We start from the raw sequence: 24,762 nt of genomic DNA on the forward strand, positions 1-24,762 counted from the left end.
TAGAAATACAACTTATCTTGCCCAAAGTCAGGCATTGTAAGGGTTAGAATTTGAACCCAGAGCCAGTGCTTTTATCTCTCTATGTACCTGGGCAGTAGTCTGCCCTTGGGAAGCTCACTGAAGGCGTGAGTAGAACTCAAGTGATGTGCCAGTAAGTTTGAGGTTAGAGTGGACGTAGATGTCAGATCCTGAGGAGCCTTATCTGTGGCTTAGAATCTTCTGAACTTTGAATGGGCTTGGAGCCACAAGTGGCATCATACATGGATTGTGTTTTTTAGCTTCTACTCTGGCTACAGTGTGGATCTGGAGCTGGGGACATGAAGCTTTTAAGAAGCATGTTAAGTAACAGGATTTTAGTCTCCCACTTAGTCACATCTCGCTTTCCTGTGTGAATGTGTGGTTAGCATAGAAGCATATGTATTGGTTACTTGCTTGATGTAATGCCTGATGGAGTAACTTAAAGGAAGAAATACTTGTTTTGATCTCTAGTTTGAGAGGTACAGTTGATCACAGGATACAGGGCCTGGCAGTGGGAAGAGGTAGCAAGCAGAGGGAGATGAGCGTTGGTGTTCTGCTAGCTTTTTCTGCTTTTGTTCCAAGACTCCAATCTGTGAGATGATTCTGCCCATGTTAAGGTGACTCTTGACTCCTTATTTCTCAGTTATTTCTATTTGGAGACTGGCATGGTGGTACACACCTTTAATCCCAGCACTTGGGAAACAGGGACAGGCAGATCTCTTGAGTTGAAGACCCGCCTGGTCTACAGAGCAAGTTCCAGGACAGCCAGGGCTACATAGAGAAATCCTGTCTCTAAAACACAAAACAAAAAAGCTTTGAAAACAGACACACTGAGATGGAATTCTAAGTTGAGTAAGTCAACAGTGTACTTGGCTCTTTTGTTTTCAGACTAGAACTCAAGAGTCCTCCTGCCAAAGCCTCCCAGTGATGGGGTTATAGGTGTGTGTCAACATGCCTGGCTCAAAGTAGTCTCTTACTTGCTCTCCAGTATCAGAGGAATCTAATTGTTTTTTTCTTAGACGTGATTGTCATGACATTCCCATTCCTTTCTAACTGGGACCATATAGGACAACCTTTTATTGGTCATTAGCAGTTCTCCCTCCTGAGCTTCTTAATGCTGGGATTGCAGGTGTGACCCTCTACATGCTCCCCCCCTTTAAGTTGTGTCATCTCAGTGAACTAGAAGTCTCAGTGAATTGCCTTAGCTCTTCTGAAAGTGACAAGATAGTTGTTTCAATTGCAAACTTGGTAAGAACTCTGAATCACATCCTGAGAATTCATGGGGAGGGTTGTTTATTCTCTGAATCTCTAGTAACAAGTAAAGTCTTTCTCAGGGCCAGTCAACAATTTCCTGACTTTATCTTGTATCATTGTTCATGGATAAGGAAAATTGGAAAAGTCCAGTATTTGGTCCCACTCCATAAGAACACAGCTTTTCTGGGGAAGGAAGATTCTTTTTTTTAAAAACAGTTTACAGTCCAGGCCCTTTATTTCCTTTTGCACATTAGGCCATGAATTCATAGGGAATGGGCTCCAGCAGCTCAGGCTCCTCCCCCTTAGTCCTTCTCTGGGTGGCGCAGGCTGGCGCTTCAGCTGCACCCAGGTGCCCTTCTCCTTGGCCTCCTTCTTCTTCTGGTCGTTCTCCTTCACGCGCTTCAGGAAGCTGTCCCTGCTCTTAGAGCGCTTGATGTGCTCGATGCGCACGTTGATTCTCTTGGCGAGAATCTTGCCCTTAACCTGCTTGTTCACAATGATGCCCACAGCATGCTGGGTGACGTTGTAGACTCTTCGGGTTTTGCCGTGGTAACACTTATGGGGCATTCCTTCTTGAACAGTACCCCGTCCCCTTGATGTCTACAATATCACCCTTCTTGTAGATTCGCATGTATGTGGCCAAAGGAACAACTCCATGCTTCCTAAAAGGCCTGGAGAACATGTAGCGGGCGCCCCTCCTCTTTCCCTTCGTGTTCGTCATTTGACAAGTTGCTGCAAGATGGCTGCTGCGGCCCAAAAAAAAAAAAAAAAAAAAAGCGGAAGGAAGATTCTTAAACAACGTTAAGGGTCTTTAGAACAGTGGTTCTCACCTTCTGGGTTCCAGCCTCCAGATATTTACCTTACAGCTCATAAAAGTAGAGAAATTACAGTTATGAAGTAGCAACAAAATAATTTTATGTTTGGGGGTCACCACAACATGAGGAGCTGTGTTAAAGAGTTGCAGTGTTAGGAAGGTTGAGAACCACTGATGTAAAAGACAGGAATAAGGGCAGGAATATATTACTAGTACATAAGCACGAATTGCCTGCTTCTCCACATCAGTTCCCAAGCATCTGAGATTATTGTGGGGCTTGTATCTCCACAGCTAGCCTCAGCTCATTGACCTCCTGGAGTTTATTTTAGGCTACAGATTTCTTTTTTTATTGTAATATTTCTGAAATACCGTATAGTTAGTAGTATCTTATAATCACCATCAGTGAGGAAATAGTACTAGAGGTCAGATGTGTGGCCTGGGTTTCAGGACCAGATCCATGAGGGGCCACAAGGTGGGAGTGGTGATTCACACATGGGGCTAGGGTTTGTTCTGTAAAGTACTATCTAGCTGGGCGCTGTGGCTCTTTCCTGCAGCCTAGTACTTGGGGAGCTGAAGCAGCAGAGTTACCTCAGTTTGAGGGCAGACGACTACAGAATGAGACTGTCAGAACAAAAAAGAAGAGAAAGGAATACTTACATATTTCCTTCTTTAGAGCATGTATTTTGTGTAATATGCCAACAGCTTTCACGTGTATGTGTACTTTATGAAAAGTGGAGACATTTCAGAATGTCCAGGTCCAGTCTTTGTATTCTGAATACTGAAGAAGGAAATGTTACCTGAATGCTTGAAAAAAATTCGTGTGTGTGGGGGGGGGGGTGCACATGTCAGGAGACTATTAGCTATTTTGTTGTTTTTTCTTTTTTTTAAGGTTTATTTATTTATTTATTTATTATTATTATGTATACAGACGCCAGAAGAAGGCACCAGATCACATTATAGATGGTTGTGAGCCACCATGTGGTTGCTGGGGGAATTGAACTCAGGACTTCTGGAAGAGCAATCAGTGCTCTCATCTGCTGAGCCATCTCTCCAGCCCCCAGAAAATAAGTTTTTAATGTGGAAAAATTTTTCTCACTATACTGAAATTAATACTACCTACACAAAACTTCAAGAATTATGATACTCAGTTCTAATCGAAGAAAAAGTAGTGCTTCTAAAAAGCTGCAGAGAATTGAAGTTTGTGTGGCTGCTGTTTTCTTGTGTTTGGTTTGTCGGACTGCATCAGTGTAAAGTACAATGGAGTCTCAGCTCAGTACATACTAGCTTGCCCTTTCCTGTCACGTAATAGTGGATTCTTACCATATATCCTCCCCTTCTCCTGCCAGGAATGAGTAGTGACAGCGACATTGAATGTGACACTGAGAACGAGGAGCAGGAAGAACACACCAGCATGGTCGCGTTCAATGATCCGTTCCTGGCTCAGCCCCCGGATGAAGGTGCAGCATGTAGTCATTTTACACAGGTTCATAAAAGCATCGCTGCTGCTGCTCTTTCTGCCTCTACTGCTGCTTCTGCTCACTCTGCTGTGCTGCTTTTACTTCTTTTTAACAAATTACTGTCATTTGTGAGAGAACATTCTGTGGTAAAGGATACGGTAAGTACCAAGAAAGTCGTCAGGTACTGTTTGCCAGTTAGCCGCCTGAGTGCCGCTTCCTGCATGGAAAACCTGCAGCCTGAGCCTGGTGTTGGGTAGCTTGTGGCTGAGGATACTTCAGAACCAGGAGTTATCAGCAGAGACAGCGGGTGGGCTGTTACACCTAAAAGTTCGATCTGCACCAATGCTAATTTTCATGTGTTTGGGGTTTTTAGGCTTTGTTTTATATTTTTCCCTCTAAAGAATTTTTTCTGTTTTCTAGCATACTGTAACTTTTTGGGTTTTGTTTTATTTTGTTTTTTTGAGACAAGGTTTCTCTGTGTAGCCCTGGCTCTCCTAGACTTGCTTCGTAGACCAGGCTGGCCTCAAACTCAGAGAGATCTACCTGCTTCTGCCTCCAGAGTGCTGGGATTAAAGGCGTGCGCCACACATGGCTGCATATTGTAACTTTTAAAACTTTTATTTTTCATACATGCATACACATCCTGGAATTGGGGTTGTTTTTTGTCGGTTTTTCTTTTTTTATTCTCTCCAGAAAATAATTCTTAATGGGGAAAAAACAAAAACAAAAACAAAACAAAACAAAATCTGCTACTATTTTTCCCTTTTAAAAAAATTATTTGTGCCAGGACCAGTGGTACATAACTGAAATCCCAGCTCTCAGAAGAAGCAGACAGATCTCTGAGTTTGAGGCCAGCCTGGTCTGTGCAGCTAGTTCCAGCACCGCAGGGCTGTAGAGAGACCCTGTCTTTTTTTCCCCCCTAAATTGTGTGTGTGCAGGGTTGTACATGTCAGTGAGTATATGGAAATCAAAAGACAACTTTTGGGGAGTCAGTTCTCTCCTTCCACTTTGTTGTGTAGCCGTCTTTGTTGTCCCTGGCTATGTACTTTATACTCCAGACTCGCTGGCTGTGAGATTCTGGGTGACTCTCTTGTCTTTGTTCCCATTTTGCCATAGGAATGCTGGGATTACAGGTGTGTCCCATCAGATCTATTTCTAAGGATTTAACTAAGGTTGTCAGATGTATACAGTTTGTACTCACAGAGCCATTTCCCTGGCCCTTTCTGTCTTTATGACAGGTTAGTTTTCTGTGATGCAGATGTGTTTTGTCTGTTGTGCTTTGATTTTGTGACCTCTACTGTACAAACTGAATGTAAGTAGACATGGTATAAATGGAAAGTGCACAATGAGGGACCAGGATCATGCTGGCGTTGCCTAGTCCTAGCTCTGCAGACCAGTGACAGTCCTGAGGCATCTTCAGTAATGGCCTCTGCTTCTAAAGAAGTGTCCAGGTTTGAGGCAACTTATTTTGAGTGCTAGTAGGATTTGCAATGATGATTTCACAAGAAGCTTAGTTGTGTGAGGAACGGTTTGTATCCATGGACTCTGAGCCTGGGGAGCACCACCACCTTTGTTTCTCGGGCAGTGTCTTAGAAGGAACATGGCTGTGGCTTTCCTCTTTTAGTTGTGGGTGCCTGTACATGTTTTGTTTTGTTTTTTCTTTACTTGCATACAACTTAAATAACAAATTCTCCTCACCTAGCACATCTTTATCACTTTATAAGATCACATAAGAACATGTGCCTTGTGACATTTGCTTTTATTTACTTTTTTTTAATAAGATGAGCTTTTTAAAAAATATTATTTTATTTTATTTTTTTGGGTTTTTTGTTGTTGTTGTTGTTTTGAGACAGGGTTTCTCTGTGTAGTCTTGGCTGTCCTGGGCTCCCTTTGTAGACCAGGCTGGCCTTGAACTCACAGCGATTCTTTATTTTATATGCATTGGTGTTTTGACTGCATGTGTGTCTGTGTAAGGATGTCAGATCTCCTGGACCTGGAGTTACAGACTGCTGTGAGCTGCCATGTGGTTGCTGGGAATTGAACCCGGGTCCTCTGGAGGAGCAGCCAGTGCTCATAACTGCTGCGCCATCTCTCTAGCCCTGACATTTGCTTTCACTTAAGTTTTTTTTTTCCCTTTCAATCTTTTCCTTAGATTCACATTCCAGTTTTCCTGATGGTGAACAAATAGACCCTGAAAATCTCCACTTCAACACTGATGAAGGCAGTGGAAGGTAAAGACATGAGAGCCGAGCTGCAAGCTACCTGGGCCCTGAAATCTGTTGGAAGTTGGTGCTCTAAATTTTCAGCAGTCAGATAATCAGATTTAGTCTCATTTTTTATCATCTCTACCTGAAATAGCAATTCTGAAACTATTAGAAGGTACACAATATTTTATCTAGTAGGGCACAGTAGTGTAGGGGGTAAAGAGCTCCTTCTAATGTAATGAACTAACAGTGTAGTGTTCAATTAATTTAGCAAATTAATACATTAACAAAGGCAGCTTGTCTCCTATAACAGAAAGCCAGCTGAGTGCCAGAAAGTACCTAGAGCAATTGTGTGGACTCTATCTTGTTCAGCATTGGTGCTCTTCTGTCTTTGGCTGGACATATGGTTTAGATTGACATATTTTAAGTTTTTCTTTAGTTTGTAGTTTCATTAAGCCAATATAATAGTGAACAGAAAAACTGCTTATGAACAGATTTTGTTCAGTGGACCCTTTACCTGAGTAACTATAGCAACTATAGTAACACTAGACTGAATCTTGTCTGAGATATGGTGATAGACATTTTTTTGTTGTTTTCTCCCTTGTTCAAGTGCTGGCATACTGGCTAAGGCATCTTTCAGTTGTGTGACCTTTACAGAGGTCATTTAAAACGAGTTAAGTCATTGTGAACTGGTTCTGTGCGTGGTCATATGGACACAAATAAGATTACTTAAAGTTATTTTCTTTTATGCTTCCTGAAACATATCTGTAGTACAACAAATATTTTTGAACTGTATTTCTATTGGTTGGACATTGATTTTAGTGAATGCACTTAAAGATTTACTCATATTTTTAGTCTTACATCAACATGAAACTGTGAGCAAGGCTTTCTCTCATATTCCCAATTAGCCCAAACCCAAAATGATTGCCAAATTTTGCCATTGTGCACCTGTGTTTGTGTTTGAGCTGTTATTTGTTTGGTGAAAGTTTTGCTTCAAGTTGGCCAAGAGACTGCTGAGAAAGCATGGACGTACATACACGGGAGTGCTCTGGCCTGCTTCTTGTACTTAGTGACTTGTGTACTTCCGTGTCTGATGGCTTGCTAATGCTGTGACTCATAGCTTGCTTATTTTTTAACAGCTTGCACTTTTTTTTTTTTAAATAAAATTAACTTGAGAAAATGTGCCTCTGCAGTTTATTGAAAGTGGGACCAGAAGGCGTTTTTTTGGTTTTTTAGTTTTTTCAAAACTTTATTGCTGTGGGTGTTTAGCTGTTAAGACAAGGGCATTTTGATAAGAGAAGAGTTGGGCTTCTGTTGTCCTTTCTTTAAAAAGAACTAGAAGATTTCTTCATATATGATAGTGGTAGAACATATAGAAGGAACGATTCTTACCCCAACCTCTAGCCATCCTATATGCTAAAGTATCCAGATAGGTGGTGTTTGCCTTTGGTATTTTGCTACTTCTGAGAAAGGAGCCCAAAGCCTTAGCATGGCAGGCGAGCACCTTATCCCTGAGCTGAAGCTGTCAGGCTTACCCAGTGCTTCGATTAGGGCATAAGCTCTAAGAACATAAGCTCTTTTCCCACCTTGGCTGTGCCTGAGGGCGGGTAGGGAGAAGGGCAGAGGCATGAGGGGAGCCGCCTTACACTGTTCTGCTTGCCCTGTCCTCGGTAGCTTTTATGTTCCCTAATGATCAGTCTTCCCTGCCTCTCTTTAAAAGAAAAGAAAAGAAAAGAAAAGAAAAAAGCCTTTTCTCTTTTTTTATTGGGCATCATTTTTATTAGTTTTCCTGTTGTGCTTTTTTCATATAAGGTGTCATGAATGTGCACGTGTGCATGTGCACATGAGTAGAGGTCAGAGGACAGCCTACGGTGTCATTCTTCAGGAGCCACTCACTTTCATTTCATTTGAAGTCTTTCTTAAATACCTATGGACTTTAAATTTTCACTTATGTGTTTGTGTGTTTGGATGTCTGAGGCCAGAAGGGGCTTTGAGAGCCTTTGCAGCTGGAGTTGCAGGCTCTTGTGAGGTGCCTGATGTGGGTGCAGGCGCAAGGGCATCAACTCTGGAAGGGCTGTGAGTACTCTTTACCACCGAGCCATCTCTCTCGCCCTAGCTTTCTCCATCTGTCCTTCCTTCTTTTTGTCAGGGTCTCACTATGGCTGGCCTAGCTCCACTGTGTAGACCAGGTTGCCTTTGCATCTTAAGTGCTGTGATTAAAGACATGTATGTGAGCATTTTTTTTTAGCATATTGTTTTTGAAGAACTTTGACAACTTGAGTCCTTTTGTAATCTTTGAGATAGACACGTTGTGTATTATCCCCAGTTGACAAATGTGAGGAGACTGTATGATGCTCAAAAGTTGGACATCATGCTTTCTATCATTTTATTTATTTATTTATTTATTTATTCATTTGAAAAAAAATTTTAGTACACAGAGACAGGGTTTTTCTGTGTAGCCTTGGCTGTCCTGGATTCACTTTGTAGACCAGGCTGGCCTTAAACTCACTGAGATCTACCTGCCTTTGCCTCCCCAGTGCTAGGATTAAAGGCGTGTGCCACTACTCCCAGCTCTTTCTGTCAGTTTATAATGCTTAACCAAACACAAATAAAAAGCTTAAAGATTGTCCTATTTAGTTTTGAGATAATTTTAGATAAAAATCTAAAATTTTATCATTATAGATTTTTAAAAAGGATTTATTTATTTATTATTATGTATACACTGCTCTGCCTGCAGTATACACTTGCAGGCCAGACGAAGGCATCAGATCACATTATAGGTACCTGTGATCCACCATGTGGTTGCTAGGAATTGAACTCAGGACCTCTAGAAGAGCAGTCAGTACTCTTACCCTTTAAGCCATCTCTCCAGCCCCCAATTTTAGGTTTTTAAGAGTTAAGAAAGTTTGCTGGGTGTGGTGCCAGAGGCAGGCAGATCTCTGTGAATTCGAGGCCAGCCTGGTCTACAAAGCGAGTCCAGAACAGCCAAGGCTACACAGAGAAACCCTGTCTCAAAAAAAAAAAAAGGTTAGGAAAGTTGTGAGACTTTCTATATAACCTTGGCCTTGTTAGTGCATATATACAAGCATACCATACCAATGATCATGTAATGAATCTTTTTTTAAAAAAATACTTTTTTTTATTTTATGTGCATTGGTGTTTTGCCTGCATGTGTGCCTATGTGAGGGTATCAGATCATGGAGTTACAGACAGGTGTGAGCTGCTATGTCAGTACTGGGATTTGAACCCAGGTCCTTGGGAAGTGCAGTCAGTGCTCTTAACCACTAAGCTCCTGTAATGAATCTTGTTTGCGGAACTTTTTTTTTTTTTTTTAAGTCAGGGTGCCATGTCCAGTCTTGTCATAGATGATATGGATGGCCTTGAATTTCTGACCCTTTTGATCCTTCAGCCTTCAGCTCAGGAATTACTGGGATTATAGGCTTGTGCCACACATGCCTTACAAGTTCTGGGGTGTTTGAACTAGGGCTTTGAGTGTGCTGCCAACCGAGCTATACCCTTAGCACCACACCCCACTTACTCTTTGTGATTTGTATGGTTTTGAGATAGAGTCTCATTGTGTAGCTCTGTCTGGTTTACAATTCCCTGTGTAGACTAGGCTAACCTCAAATTAGCCTAGATAGAGTTGATAGAGTAACATCCAGTTCATAGAGGTCTGCCTGCTCTGCTTCTCAAATTCTTGGATTAAAAGTGTGTGTTTCCATGCCTGGATCTAATAAGTCCCATTATTACATTTTTGTATTTTAATCGAAGGATGCTTGTTGGAGTATGATCTGGTGCTTTGTATTTGATTGCTAATTACGTGTCATCGTCGTCGTCGTGTCCCGTCCCCCCCCCCCTCGCCTAAGAAATTATTCCTGATTGGTTGATTAAAAGGCCTAAACCTGGGCCAGGGAAGAATGGGGTAGGTGTGGTCAAAGTTGAGGGGTTTGGAGGAGAGAAAGATCTTGAGAGGTAGACAGGTACCAGAGGATTAAGAAGGAAGAGGAGCACCACGGGATAGGAAAGAGCCACATGGCCCCAGAGGAGGAACTCTGAAGTTCCACATGGAAAGAAATGGCCCAGAGGAGCAACATTAGCAAGAATTGTGAGGCTGTGGACAGGACGTAGCCCAGGAGGAACTATTAGAAGCAGATGGCATGGGATGGAGGCTGAGACATACTGGAAGGTAGTTTAGGGAGTTAGTATTTGCCCACACCCCAGATGAAATTAGGCTATTCTAAAATATATCAGGTGCCTATGTCTTTATTGATTGTGAAAGCAGATTAAACAATACTGCTGAAATAATTAGAAGCATAGTAATAAAGTTATTAGGCCATACCATTAAATTAAAGCAACAGTTGCTCCAAGCTCACCTTGTATTTTCCCTACCACAGTGAGACTATGTATGTGTATTGGCCTGGAATTTCCTGTGTATTATCAGGCTGGCTTCCAACTCACAGAGATCCACCTGTTTCTGCCTCCCGAGTGCTGGGATTAAAGTCATGTGCCACCATGCTCAGCTATGACTCAACTTCTTGAGGAATTTGTATCTGAGAATCATGTTAGAAACACAAATGTAAGTGGTGGTATGTATGTATTGTTACTGTAGAATTGTCACTCCTCACCCAGTGGTCAGTGTGCATATAAGCTGTGTTTTAGACCATCTTGTGTAGCCCAAATGTCATGGATATTGCAGTCCTCTTGCCTCAGCTTCCTAAAAAGTAGGATTATAGGCATGTGCCTCCATACCAACTAAATGTATTGGAGTTTTGTTGGATTGTTGTTGTTTTATTTGTTATTGATAGTTTTTTCCCTAGAGAGAAAACAGGTCAGTCCAGCAGTCCAGCCCCGCTCACTGTAGACTGTGTTCCTGTGTGTATAATACCTAACCACATGAAGCCAGGATCACTGACTACTGTCTATTTACTTAATTGTTTAACTTGAACACACTAATTTTTTTCTTCTTTTTTTTTTTTTTACAATCCAAGGTTTCTCTAAATAACTCTGGCTATCCTGGAACTAGGTCTGTAGACCAGGCTGGCTTGAACTCACCTCTTTCTTCCTCTGCCTCCAGAGTGCTGGGATTGAAGGTCTATTGTTCTTTCTTTTTAGCACTAAGTGATTTATTATTGCTGACCTATATCTTTGTGAGGAAAAAAACAAAAACAAAAAGCTGCCTTGAGTATCACCTCTGTATGTGTTTTCGAGATGGGGTTTACACAGTGCCCAGGCTGGGTCAGACGCCTGGGCTCAGGCGGCCCTCCTCCTCAGCCTCCTGGTTGGATGCTGCTCCTGCACCCAGCCAGCGCACAGGTCTTGTAGTCTTTGTATATCATGTCAAAACACTTTCTCACTTAATTTAGGTTCTCAGCTTCCAGACTACCTTAGTTCCTTTCTTTCCTGTCTGCTTTTATTGTGACTGTGATTCACTGCTAATGCAGTAGATTAATTGTTGTAGTCTGCATTCTCTCCCTCCACATACATTCTGGTTATTTTTTAAACTTGCATACATTAAATTTTAGTCCTTTGGCATATAGTCTTGAGGTTTTGGCAGATGCTGTGTGGCCACCACAGTGCTACCGATAGCATTTCAGTCTTGCTAGAAATCCCCTGTGGTTGGACTGTTGTCAGTAAACACTCCCCAGACTTCTAGCTGCTACTCCTGTTATTTGTCCTTTTAACTTTCCCTTTTCATAGTACCATATAAATAGACTTACACAGTGTATAGTCATGGAGTAAGCACAGTTACGTTTATCCATTTATTATTATTATAATTATTACTGTTTTGTTTTGTTTTGTCTTTAGTGACAGGATTTCTTTTTGTATTAGCTCTGCCCGTCCTTGAACTCTGTTTGTAGACCAGGGTGGCCTTGAATTCACAGAGATCCACCTGCCTCAGCCTCCTGGGTGCTGGGATTAAAGGTGTTTCCCACCAGGGCCGGCTGCTGGGAGTATATTCTGTCAGGATGCCTCAGGATGGGGTTGGCAACACCAGAAAGCCAGCAGTGTGATGTGTTGATAAGGTTCTAGATCATCTGATTCCAGGCAGCTGATGGAATTCCACAAAATTGTGGGTTCTAGAAGCCTGAGAGTGGATGCCAGCTCGGCAGCATGGTGCCACTGTAAATCAGTGTGCCGGGCAGGTCACCTGCTACGACGGCAAACATCACATTTGGGACCCTCAACCTCCCTGATGTGTCTTCATTTGGCTGGTTCATAGTTGCACCCTTTCTTCAGCAGGAAACAGCAATCACAGTGCTTTCCTGAGCTCTGTGCAGGGCTGTAGTGAGTTCATGATAGAAACCCCAAACATGGAGTCAGCTGAGCTGAAGCCGGTCTTTGAAGCAGATTCATTTTGTACAGGACTATGCCTGAAATCTGTGAGTTTGGCCTAAGTTCAAGAAGGTGGTGCCACTGTTGATTGCACTGTGTCATGTAAGTAGATGCTGACTGTAAAAAGCAGATAAACTTTGTGAGAGGGACTACTGTTTTGTCTCCTGTCAGCAGCATCAGATGCCAGCCGGGTCCTAGGGACACTAGATTTGTTAGTGTTTGAGTTTGTTGTTTGTTTTTAGTTATATTTCCATACACTTGTTTATTTTCAGTTTTTGATACTCTTTTTAGTTAGAAAAGGAAGTAACCTGCAGGGTACCGCTCTAGGAGGTAGAGGCAGGAGGATTGCTATGTATCCGAGAGAATCTAGGGCAGCCAACACTACACAGGAAGTAACAGGTTTCTCTGTGACATTTTCATGCGTAGATAGGCTTTGTTCCGCTTTCCCCTGTACCTCTCCCTGCCTTGCTGGTCCCTTCCTGCTTTTATAGGACATATATTCCCATTGCCCTGTTTAGGTCTCCTCTCTCCCTCTCATAATACCTTTTCTATTTCAGTGTGTTTTCTGTATGTGTCAGGGAATTAACTTATGCATTTGTATAAGTTTAAATCTAGGTTCCACATACAGCTGAAAACATACTTGTCTTTCCTAGCTTGGCCCATCTCATTGTTTTGCAATTCCATCCATCTTCTTGCTGATGGCATTATTTGTTCTTTAGAGTTCAATAAAATTCCATGTATTGATGCCATATGTATTTTTTACCTTTTCCCTGTTGGCTCTGGGCTGGGTCCATATCCTGGCTACTGTGAATAGTGGGGGAACGGAGAGGGGATGGATTTGCATAAGTGGTAGGGCCTGTTCCTTTGTATAACCAGCAGTGTTCTAGCTGAGCCATGTGTATTTTTAAGTTTTTATGGGACCTCATAAAAGGAAATCTGTAGTGGTTGCACCAGTTCAATGTTGGTAGTGGTTTTTGCCCTTCTGATGAGATGCGGTGCTGGTTCAGGGCTTGTCATGTTAACCTCAGTGATCTTAAGTTCCAGTAGCAATACATTGTATTCCTCGTTGGGATTACAGTGCCAGAGCAGTGTCTCCAGTGTCTCCTGTGACCCTAAGTGAACAGCATCCTTCATACTACACCTCAGAGACTATCTTTGTGTACTTTTTAAAACGATGTGCTGGGATTGAGGCCAGGGTCTTACTCATGTCCGGCAAACACGGCACTCACTGAGTGATGCTCCCAGATCCTCTCTTGTGCTTTTGTCACTTGGTTGTCCTTGTCCCAGGAAGTCTGCTGTTGCTTGGAGCTAGGGTGGGGCTGTCATTCTTTGATTAAGCTATAGTTTTAGGCAAAAGCTCTAGGTTGGGAAAGGAATTCTCACTTAACTTTCTACTTTGCAGTTGTAGGCCTGGTGACATTCCTGTCCCTTCTCAGGGTTAAGGGTTTCTTTCCTGTTGTCTTCCTTCAGCTCTAGTGACTCCTCCCCAGTGTGAGGAACCACAGTCTCCGTCTCCTCTCTCACACACATGCGCACATGCACACACACTGAAGTACCATGTAGGTTCAACTGAGGACATTGGGAAAGGGCTATGGTGAGGTTCTGGGCCTTTCCCTAGTCTGTTGTATCTGTTCTGGGTCTTTACCACAGTAGGTAGATACTAGTTAGGACCCTTCCTTGTCTTTGTTGTAGATTTGCAGAGAAAACCCTGCGAGAGTCCCTGACTCTGCAGTATCCAGAGCCTGCTGGGACGTTGTATCTTTCCACCTTTACTGTTTTACTCCTGCTGTTTCTAGTGGCTGCTCACAACTTTCTTTCTTGTTTGTTTATTTGAGACAGGGTTTCTTTGTGTAGCCTTGGCTATCCTGAACTAACTTTGTAGACCAGGCTGGCCTTGAACTCAAAGCAGTCCACCTGCCTCTGCCTCCCGAGTGCCGGCCTCTGCTCACAACTTTCAAATGGAGCAAAGCATGTCTCCTGTCTCCTTCCTGACCTTAGTAGGATGCTTGATTTCTCCTTTTCAGTGGGCCGAAAAGTATTAGTTAACCTGGCTCTTTCTCATTTGAAGAGTAGAAGAAGTGTTCCTTTAAATCTACATCATAGAAGATGAAAATACTGGTGTTTTTTTAAAAAATGTGTAAAACACACAATTGGTTAAAATATTGGGTCTTCATGTTTTAAGACCAGATCTTATGTGATAGCCCAGAATAGCCTCAAAACTGCTGAGTCTCCCAAGTGTAGGATTACAAGAGTGTGCCATCATGCCAAGCTTGATAAGTGTAATTTTTTAAGTCATAATTCAGAGAATAGTGAACTATTTAAAAATTTTTAAAATCTTAATGGTATGTTTTTAATCATGCATGTGTTCCTGTGTGCTGCTATGTGCATGTGAGTGGGTGTCCTCTGAGACTAGGGTGTCAGATCTCATGGAACTGGAGATTTTAGTCCTCATGGGCTACCCAGTGTGTGTGCTGGGAATTGAACTCAGGTCCCCTGGAAAGACAGTATTTACTCTCAAGTAGTGAGTCATCTTTCCAGCCCTACTTAAAATGTTGCATCTGACTTCTAACTATAGAAAGTTTAGAAAACAGTCAAGACAGTTCTGTGTCTCCCTTCAGCTCTAGTTACCACTCCTCAGTGTGAGTAGTCACACATAGAAAACCAAACCTAACCACATGCTGGGTGAGGTGGCACATGACTGTAATCCCAGCACTCGGGAGGCAGAGGCAGGTGGATCTCTGAGTTCGAGGCCAGCCTGGTCTACAAAGTGAGTCCAGGACAGCCAAGGCTGCACAGAGAAACCCTGTCTCGAAAAAACAAAACAACAAACCCTAACCACAACCTTGGGAATCGGGAAACTGTGGGAACTATTCTTTATGCATAGTCCTCCCATGGTGGCATTTTAAGACTTCCCATCCTACCTCTAGTTCTCACCTCAGCCGGGGAACACTTGGCTGTCCAGTCAGTGTTTATAAAAGTTAGAAAACAAAACAAAACAAAACAAAAAGAAAACCAACTACTTGAGGAAGCTTATGAGCAAACAGTAAGTACTGCAAGCCACTCTGTAGTTTATATCCATCACATTGCCTTGTTTGTGAAAACTTTTTCTCTGGCTGACACATTAGGCTGAGCCCCTGTTGCTTCCCTACCAGACCAGAACTACTGCACAAGTACTGTAGACAGGTGGTGTCTCTAGGAGAGACTGCGCTGTGGGCTTGCCTCACTGAGCCCGCCCCGGCTGCTGTGTCCACAGCAGCTTTGCTGGGTTGACTGGCCCTCTGTGCTCTAGCTGTCATGCCACCACTGTGAAGGCAGGGGCCTTGTCATCTCCAGTTGCACGCCAGTTCGCACTTGGAAAGACGATTTCTCCAAATGGAGATCATTGACAGCTTTCCACATTTCCCCCCTTTCTCTAAAAAAAAGGATCAGAAAAACTGGATAGTCCCTGTGATTCAGGACCTGTTTTTACACCATGAGGTCAAGACACATTTTACCTGGAGGTTCTGTGGTGGAGTGTCATTCTGCAACTAAGCCAAGGGGAACACTAAATCCAACTGCTCAAGGAGGAATTCTTTGTTACTAAAGAATATTTAAACAGAAAAGAATTTATTTGAAATACAAATAAAAGTTCTTCAAGTTTATTCTGAGGCCAAGCAAAAGTAGGCTCCAAAAGCACAAAGAAGTGTCCTTTACTGGCTGTTCTTAGGGTCTGAATTCAGGTCATTGGTGGGGTGGGCCAGGTGACATTATAATCAACTCAATGTCTTTTCTGTGCTGGGACTTAGCCCGGGCCACACACATTGGCAAGTACTTTACCAAAGAAATTAGGAGTTTAAGATTGTTGTAGCCAGGCACGGTGGCACATACCTTTGATCCCAGCACTTGGGAGGCAGAGGCAGGTGGATCTCTGTGAGTGCAAGTCCAGGACAGCCAAGGCTACACAGAGAAACCCTGTCTTGACAAACAAACAAACAAAAAGATTGTTCTAACTAGCCAGGCATGGTGGTACATGACTCTAATCCCAGCACTCAGGAGGCAGAGGCAGGTGGATCACTGTGAGTTCGAGGCCAACCTGGTCTACAAAGTGAGTCCAGGACAGCCAGGGTTACACAGAGAAACCCTGTCTTGAAAAAGATTGCTTTAACTGTGAAATACATCTTACTAGTAAAGGAGTCATGGCGTGTTAACTGGGTCTATCCCTTTAGACCAGTGGTTCTCAGCCTTCCTAATGCTGGGACCTTTAATACACTTCCTCCTTACCTTGTGGTGACTCCAACCTTAAACAACTGTTATGAATTGTAATATAAATATCTGTATTTTCAAATGATCTTCGGGGGTTATGACCCACAAGTTGAGAACCAGTGCTTTAGATTCAAGTGTCTTACATAGTTGGCTTTACTCTTCTTTTACATTTTTTTTTCTGCACCTCTTCCTGTAGACAAACCCTCCAGAAAGACTTAGATCCACCACTCACTTGATGTGAATGGAAAGCTTGAGCAGTTGAGTGCAAAGATTTGAGAATAAAATTAGTGGACGTTTTGAGGAATCACCACGAAGCCAGGACAGGTTCCATCTCCCCTACTGTCTCTTATTTCTGCACCCTTTCTCTTACCCTAGCTAAGCCAGTGGGGAAGCACAAGGAGCAGAAGCACCTCTGTGGGTGAGTGGGGCTTGTTAGAGCGGCACTTGGATCTGCAGCTCTCAGTACCCCTACCATCTCCAGTGCTGATACATAGCCTTAATCCCAGCACTCTAGAGGCAGAGGCTGGCGGGTCTTTATGGGTTCAAGGACAACCAGGACTACATAGAAATAAAGAAGAAAGCCTCTTGAAGACTTGGGGGGGGGGGGACAGTAGGGGTTTGGGGGGGTGGTTAAGTCTGAGGGATCTGCCTAGTTTAAGCACTGGGTAACTCAACTTTAATAATAAGACAAATAACTGGTGGTTTTTACTTGCTGAGTTTTATTAAGATATTGGCAAAATTTCAACATACTCCTTACCTGAATAAACAGTTTTAATAAATAAAACATGAAGGATCACTTATGATTACAACTCAACTCAAAAGTGATCTGTAGAGTGGGTTTGTAAATCGTAACTTCACTCCCTTCACTCCAGAGAGAATTCTTTGCAGAGAAATGTCATGAACAAGAGAAAGCTTGTCTCTCACCAAGAGCACCTAGAGGGATTACAGTGATGCATCTGCATTATCTAATACATCACAGTTATTAAAGTATTTCCTTTTCAGGAGTGCCTGCTGTGTCAGTGTGGAGTCTCCTCCCTCCTTCATGTTTCTAATTAGTGTAAGAAATAGGCTTAAACAGTTAAAATGCTGCTGGAGAATGAGATGGCAGGTTTGTTTTGTTTTTGTTTTTGTTTTCAGTCAGCACTATTGAGCAAATTAAGTTTATAGGTGAAAAAGCTCATTGAGCAAATTAAGTTTAAAAAATAAAATGATTGCTGGGTGGTGGTGGTGCACACCTTTAATCCCAGCACTTGGGAGGCAGAAGCAGGTAGATCCCTGTGAGTTCAAGGCCAGCCTGGTCTACAATGCAAGTCCAGGACAGCCAAAGCTACACAGAGAAACCCTGTCTCCAAAAGCTAAAATAAATAAGTAAATAAATAGTTTACTCCTTTTCCTCACAAAACTTGAGTAAGCCTTTGATGGGGAGGAAGCACTTGAAGCACAGCAGTTTGTCTGCATCAGGCATCATTTTCATCTGCCCCTTTGATGTTGCACTTCCTTCTGGCACAGTGTTCTAGCAATGGAGTGTGGTGGTGGTCATGGAAATGCAGTGTTGATGCTGAACCACTGTAAATGTGGTCAGGGTTAGACTTAGTGTTGACATTACTGACATTGTCCTTTGAAATGTACTTTCAAGGCGCCTTCTACTTAAATGCAACATGGACTCTAATTGTATTACTTCAAGGACAATGGATGGCACTTGTAGGTAAAGAAAAAGTATATACATGTTTTTCTGTCTGACTTCTGTTGTACAGACATGAATAGAATTAATAGCCCCAGTATTTGGTGCTGTAATGTTGCCAACCTCAGATATCCTTCCCAATATACATATCTATAAAAGGAAACCTTTTAAATTAGGGACCGATGCCCTTTGCGACTCACAGTGAATGTACAAGGAGTGGTAACCTCAGTTGGTGACTTGAAGTCGGCTTTCCTATCAGATCCTACACTTTCTTGTTTATGTTTGTTTTGCTATTTCCTACTTTAACAAAACTGTTTTAGCAAGCAAACAAGTTGATGCAGATCATGTTAATTGAAAAAGTGATACTGCCACTCTTAAAGGAACGAGTGTAGAACTTTCACCACCACTAAATTGCACAATGAAATAGAGGTACAAAACACATAATTCACAGACTATACCTCAGCATGTACAGTTAATATATATTGTATAGATACTTTATATCTGTCTAATATTTTTACAATCACCAGATACAACATCATTAAGTATAAGTTACATAAATGTATAGATACCATTAGTTAGAGGGTTACTTATTGCTTACATTAGCAAGCAGCAGATAAGGGCAGAGGATTTGAACTGAAGGGAACTACTTCCTATCACCAGTGGCATTAAGGTTTAACACTGCATTTCACAAAGCACTGCTTCTTGTCTGGTTATAGAACCAACAGCAGCATGTATCAGGCCAATAACCACTACTTTATTATTATAGAATGTTAAAGGACTTACCTTACAAATGGTACCTAACTACCCTATAAATACACATGTTGTGAACAAATGAAGTTTTTTTTTTTTTACAATATTGGTTTATTAACTTGACCACACTAGAAGTATTTTTCTCTACTTTCTAGAGAGCTAGTGAGAAATGGAGTTAACACTGCTGTGTAGTGAGACCTACAAACCCCAGACCTTTCAAAATGGGTCTGTTTGTCCCAGTTTTATCCACCGGTTCTTTACCCCACTGATAAAAAGCATATCACCTCAGAGTCTTTTCCCCTCATTCTGATCAAAATCATTTCTAACAGATAACCACAGGAAAAAAATTTTTTAATGTACTTAGCTACTTTGGGATATGATGTATACCCATGTTCTTTCTGCTGCCTCTGTTTGCTTGTTTCCTTAGAAGTTTGATTTGAAACTGATCCTGAACCTGGTGGGTTGTCAGTAGATCTGGGCTTCAAAAAAAAAAAAAAAAGAAAAGGGCAGATGTGAGTGAGGTCCCGAGTATAGGGCAGAGCATCAGAAAGATGATGAAATGCTAACGTTGTTGAGGTGAAAAATAAATGACTCCAAGGTCAACAGAAAACAAATGGTGTATATTAACAGTGTGATCATTGCTGAGAGGAAGCTAGGTTTATGGTTTCTAGTGACTTGATGTAGCTCTACTGTACCTGTGATATGCTACAGTCATCTCTGTCTCTGAAACTTGGGGATCTTAGTCCTCTGGGTCTGGAGAATGCGGCATTTATAGTGTTAGGTAGAACATAACTGGGCAGTGGCTGTGCCTCAGCAGGAGCACTAGCAGCGCATCCACTGTGTGAGCAATGGCTCTAGCAGCTACTCCTGCCTATTGGCCTGGCTGGCCCCGGGTGAGGGTGTGAGGAACAGGGAAACATTCTGACAGAGAACCCAGGCTGCCCCATTGAACAAATATGATCATGTATTTGCTGTCTCTGCTCTGAAACTGTAGAAATGGCAAAAGATAGATGATGTAAAACTATAGACTATAACTTAAGTATTGAAATGAGAAGCACTGTCACTGTAGTCTGAAGCGGTAGCTGGACTCTGGCTCGTCGTCAGTTATAACTAAACAGCCCTGGCTCTCAGTAATCTGCATTCTCCTCTGCACTCGGACTCCTTCATACCAATTAGTTCATTCCCTTGGGGAAAACAATTTTAGAGAAGTTAAAACTGTCATTTTTTTTTCATTTTCCAAACTACATTTTATATTATAATAATATATGCCTTTGCTGTCTGTAAACTTTAAAAAAAAAGAAGAAGAAAATATAGAAATGCTCTTTTTACAACTCTTTTCAAATGGCATTTGAGTCTTATACCGTACCTAATATCATCTCTGCAAAACCACTTTTATTCCTGAGATGAAGGTACTGTGAAAAACATTAGCATCATAGGTTACAACCAGCTGACGGTGGTCTCTAAAATGATGAGTAACAAAATTCCACCAAAAGCACCATAACAGGTTATGAAACTCTCAAATAACTAAAACTTTCTGAGGCATTTTAATTAAAAATGTTCATAGTTAGTTGCCATTCGCTTTCTATGAAAAATTAATAAGTTATTTTACTGTAGTATACTGCCTCCCAATTCTGAGAATATGACACTTTGGTACTGGTTTACTGCATCTTTCATTAGCAGTTAAGACCCATGTGGCTTTTAGTCTTTCATCTACCTAAACAGTTGGGAAGGGATCCTTCACAGTCCCCGAGATCTGGAGGGACATGTCCCAACTTAATGTAATTCTGCATTGTTCCTTTAGATTAGGCACATCAGACCAGATGGTTGCGATTTCCATACCATATATTCTGACTGGAATAACTTTTAAGCTTCCACTAGTGACGTGAAGGGATGGTGGAGGGGGGCTATGTGTAGGTGTAGAGACACATCACAGGGACCAGTTGAATAATTTTGCTAGTGAAACCGCCAATACTTTTTTTTAAAGATCGAAAACACTATTTTGAGTTTCCTAAAGACCTATGTACACTTAAGGATTGAGCCATCCGTGGATTCATAGTGAAGCACATGAACGTTAAAAATGTCTACCTTGTTTCTACTCTGATAGTTCTATTTTTGAGAGAGCTAGCTAGCCTACATTGAAGAAAAAGTCTTATATTTTATAGCGCCAGGGAAGGTCTGGGCATGGACTATTGTTACACTTTCTTATCTTCATGTTTCCACCGTAGCCTTCCCAACTATTTTCCCTCCATGGCAAAGGACTTCGTAACATCTTGTTTCTCTTCCCACTTCGAGTGAGTGAGGAGAGACTAATGCCTATTTTGTGAGAAGGCTCTCGAGCAGAAAGAAATGAATAAAACTTTGGATTAAACCTGAATCCATGCTGCCTTTTGGAGTAGTGGTGGCGTAAACGATACAATCTAGACGCTCTTTTCCCCAGGGATTTGAACTGTTCATTCTCCAACCCCGAACAGACAGGAGACAAGCTCTCCATTCTGCATATCTGTTGCCCTGTTGAACCCAAATTAAAAGAAGCCAGAGACTCTCCAGCACCACTCCGTTCAGGCAATGATGACTTGACTGATTTCGCCTCCATTATTAGCTCATTAAGATCTGCCTTCTTTGGTGTGCCAGGGCCAATCATCTCAACTGGTGGCAAAAACTGGGTACTGTGAGGTTTGCTTGCTTCTATCTGTGTGAGATCTAGGTAGTCTGGGTCTTCCAGCACGTTGATCTGGGGCCCTGGGCTCAGGCTAGTTCTATCAGTGAATGAGTCCACACGCCCCTCATAGCCTAGATCGGCTGGTGCTGAGCACTGGTGCTGAGGCCAAGGGCGTTTGCACTCTCCATGATTCTCCTTATCATCCCCACCATCTTCTTGCCCTCCTTGAAAAGAGTTCTCTGTCCAATCTGATTCCTCACTAACATTTACAGCTTTGTTCATGTCCCTCAGGAATACCACAATAACAGTGATGTTATCACTTGACCCCGCATCACGAGCTGATGCTACTAATTTGTGGGCAACCATGCTGCTGTCGCCATTGTTCTCTTTCAAGTGGTCAGACACAACCTTCACTGCCTCGTCAGGGTTCACGGTGTCATAGAAGCCATCACAGGCCAGAATGAGGTAGTCTTCAGTCCCGTCCAGAACAGTGGAGGCGGAATCTGCGTCCCCACAGATATATGGCTTGTGTTCAGCATCTCCTGTGGAAGTGAAGGGAATGCAGTCAGAAGGCATACTCTGGCTCACCTCACTTCTTAGTATGCTTATGGTCAATACTGAGGTTAGTTAACTTAATGGGAAGGTTTCATTTAAAAATTGTAGTTGAAACACTTGAGCTCTGTTACTCTGACGTTGCTTATACTTGACTCCCAGGTTAGAAACTGCTACTTGCAGGGCTCAACTCCTCATTGGTTTCCCACTCTGAACCTACTGCCTCTGGCTACGGTTTAGGCCTTGCTGACTAAAGCAGCAAATCACAGCAAGTCTAAATTTGCTGCTGTACTGAAAATATCAGTCGTACATGGGACAACTCTTGATTCAGTAGATCTATTTGGTTTAATTACAACTTGAGAGTATTGAAGGGAAAAAACCCTAGGTTCTGGCTCTTTTCCTCATTAAACAGTTCCATGGCATTCTTTTTAAAGACATCAGTAAGTGGGTTCATGTTGTGAACGTGGAGGAAGGTTTGAGTTACAAGAGATTTAGAAACTGAGTGTGACTCCCTAAAGCCAGGGAAGCTTGTGGGCTTATGCACAGCCCACACAAGGAGCTAAGGGTATATTATAGGTGCTTGGCTTCTCTTTGATACTGTTTTGTTTAATGTCTGGAAAACAGACAGAAAGCCCACAATAAGTGTCCTCTTGTCTTCACAGATGACCCACCTGTGTTGCTCTTGTTCACCCCTGACCCCATACACTTAACTAACAACATAAGCAGACACAAGGCAGTGTTAGGGAGTGATGTTGAACAGACCAGAGGCCTTGAACCCACACTTGTCTCTGACAGCTCCCGACATCACCCGTCTTCTACAATGCTTGGCCAACTTCAAGGTGCAGACACTTCCCAGATTCCTGCATTGTTGTTTTCCTTTACACACTCACTGTTGAGGATAACGTCCCCGGGATCAGACTGCCTAGCTCCCCCAACTTGTTACCTGTCTCATTAATTACTACTGCCTTCTCCACTGTGCTAAAAAGAAGATAGACTGATCATCAGGGGGTTTTTGTTGTTGTTGTTTTGTTTTCTTTTGTTTTTCGAGACAGGGTTTCTCTGTGTAGCCTTGGCTGTCCTGGACTCCCATTGTAGACCAGGCTGGCCTCGAACTCACAGGGATCCACCTGCCTCTGCCTCCCGAGTGCTGGGATTAAAGGCATGCGCCAACCCCCCCCCCCCCCCCCCATCCCTCAGTGAAGAATTGCCTAGGTCAGGTTGGTCTGTAGGCATGCCTATGAGGGATTTTTTTTTCCTCCTCAATTGGGTTAGTTGAAGTGACAAGACCCAGCCACTGTGGGCAGTACCTGGAGTTTACACTGTGGACTGAAAAAGCATGTAAGTACTAGAAGCATTTATACATGCATTTGTCTCTCTTCTTTTTGTTTTGTTTTTTGAGACAGGGTTTCTCTGTGTAGACCAGACTGGCCTCAAACTCAGAGATCTCCCTGCCTCTGCTTCCCTGAGAGCTGGGATTACAGGTGTGTGCCACCATGCCCAGCCTGTCTCTTCTTGACTGTGGATGTGATGTGACCAGCTGTCTCAAACTCTGATTTTGACAGTCTGATGGAACTGAGCTATACTAAGTCAGCTGTCGCTTAAGTTGCTTGTTGTCATGGTATTTTATCACAGCCACAGAAATGAAGCTTGGACAGTAGCCTTACAATATAATTCATTGTTCCTAGTATCTGCTGTAGGTTCCCTCTTGACTAAGTGTTTTTCAAGCATGTGAGGCTCAGAACAGCTCAGTAGAAACCCCGTGGATAAGCTATAACCAGTGTGGGCCATACACTATACACAGTATGTTGAGTAACTAGATATCAGGAAAATGGATGCTTACTATTATAATTATTTAGGTTAATTATCTGTAAATAAGGAACAGAAGGGCCTTTTGATCCTACTCACTCCTCTCATGTGTAACTTTTTTTTTTTGAGACAAGGTCTCATTCACATAGCTCAGGCTGGCCTCCAGCTTGATTTGTAGCCAAGGCTGTACCTCAATGCCTGCTCCTCTTGCCTCCACCTCCCAGCTGCTGGAATCATAGGTATGCACCACCATTCTCACCTAAAAAGCATGGTTTTGATTTCACGTCTTACTGTGATGCTCTCACTAGACTGTTGAAGCTAATTACAACTCCTAAAGGTAAGATTCAGGGTCCCCCACCCATCCACTTTATTTTATTTCCCTTATTCCACCTGATTGAAATATTATTTTTCTGAACTCTCCTTCTAAAAATAAATGTGATCTGAGTCATACTGTTCCAAAAAATCTCATTTTGGTGCTAACAATTAAAAGACTATTGCAACTGTTGGTTTAGAACAGAACATACAAGATTTGCACAGAGGAAACACTGCCAAGATTCTGGCTTTTCACCTGCTTTCATGTTGAGTGTCAGATTCATGACATTTCGCCCCCAAGTTTGGTAGGAGGGCATAAACATCTATTTCATGGTGGAAATGGCAGCATCCTTTTGTCTTCAACCTCCTCTCTCCATATGCTAGAAAACGCACATGCCTCTGTCAACTTTGGCTCATAAAGGAAGGGCTCACAGGGTGAAACAATTGAAAAACTTCTTATCAAAGTGGAGTTGACTGTTCTGTAGCCCCTTTTCCTGTCCCTTTTTTAGCCCATTCCAAAGAGTCTCCCAAATCTTACTCAACTCCTTAATTCAGTTAGACAGGATCTTGCCTCGTTTATATTTTTGGTGTGGAGGGTGGCACGCAGAGTTGACCTCTGTTGACGACCACAGTCTTTAGTCATGACTCTAAAGCTCAGGGGTCTCATTTTCAATTCTCGT

The 24,762-nt window shown here is 42.5% G+C and overlaps 2 protein-coding genes and 1 pseudogene across 9 annotated transcripts in view; 1 reads left to right on the forward strand and 2 right to left on the reverse strand.

Annotated features, from left to right (window-relative positions):
• The window catches only part of TRIM37 (tripartite motif containing 37), a 133,833-nt gene that overhangs the window by 85,312 nt on the left and 23,759 nt on the right, over positions 1 to 24,762 (forward strand). For 2 of the 7 annotated variants that reach the window (XR_014783522.1, XM_084803262.1), the window contains exons 23-24: positions 3,433 to 3,569; positions 5,696 to 5,774. Coding sequence is in view for 6 of the 7 variants with exons in the window: in XM_084803262.1 (XP_084659388.1) it covers positions 3,433 to 3,569; positions 5,696 to 5,731 (173 nt within the window). In the remaining variant the exon portion in view is untranslated. Of the gene's footprint in view, positions 1 to 3,432; positions 3,570 to 5,695; positions 6,902 to 24,762 lie in introns of those variants that run through there. The other 5 variants (XM_084803260.1, XM_084803259.1, XM_084803258.1 and 2 more) reach the window with 3 other exon arrangements.
• Positions 1,470 to 2,010, reverse strand: LOC311609876 (large ribosomal subunit protein eL21-like; annotated as a pseudogene). The gene has a single exon. The product of its transcript is annotated as a large ribosomal subunit protein eL21-like (transcript).
• The window catches only part of PPM1E (protein phosphatase, Mg2+/Mn2+ dependent 1E), a 136,819-nt gene continuing 129,078 nt past the window's right edge, over positions 17,022 to 24,762 (reverse strand). Inside the window, exon 7 of the mRNA XM_084803276.1 lies at positions 17,022 to 21,954. Within this exon, the coding sequence (XP_084659402.1) occupies positions 20,903 to 21,954 (1,052 nt within the window). The 3' untranslated portion in view covers positions 17,022 to 20,902. The remainder of the gene's footprint in view (positions 21,955 to 24,762) is intronic.

The sequence above is a fragment of the Acomys minous genome, assembly GCF_964271855.1.
Source record: "Acomys minous genome assembly, chromosome: 12".
NCBI lineage: Eukaryota > Metazoa > Chordata > Mammalia > Rodentia > Muridae > Acomys > Acomys minous.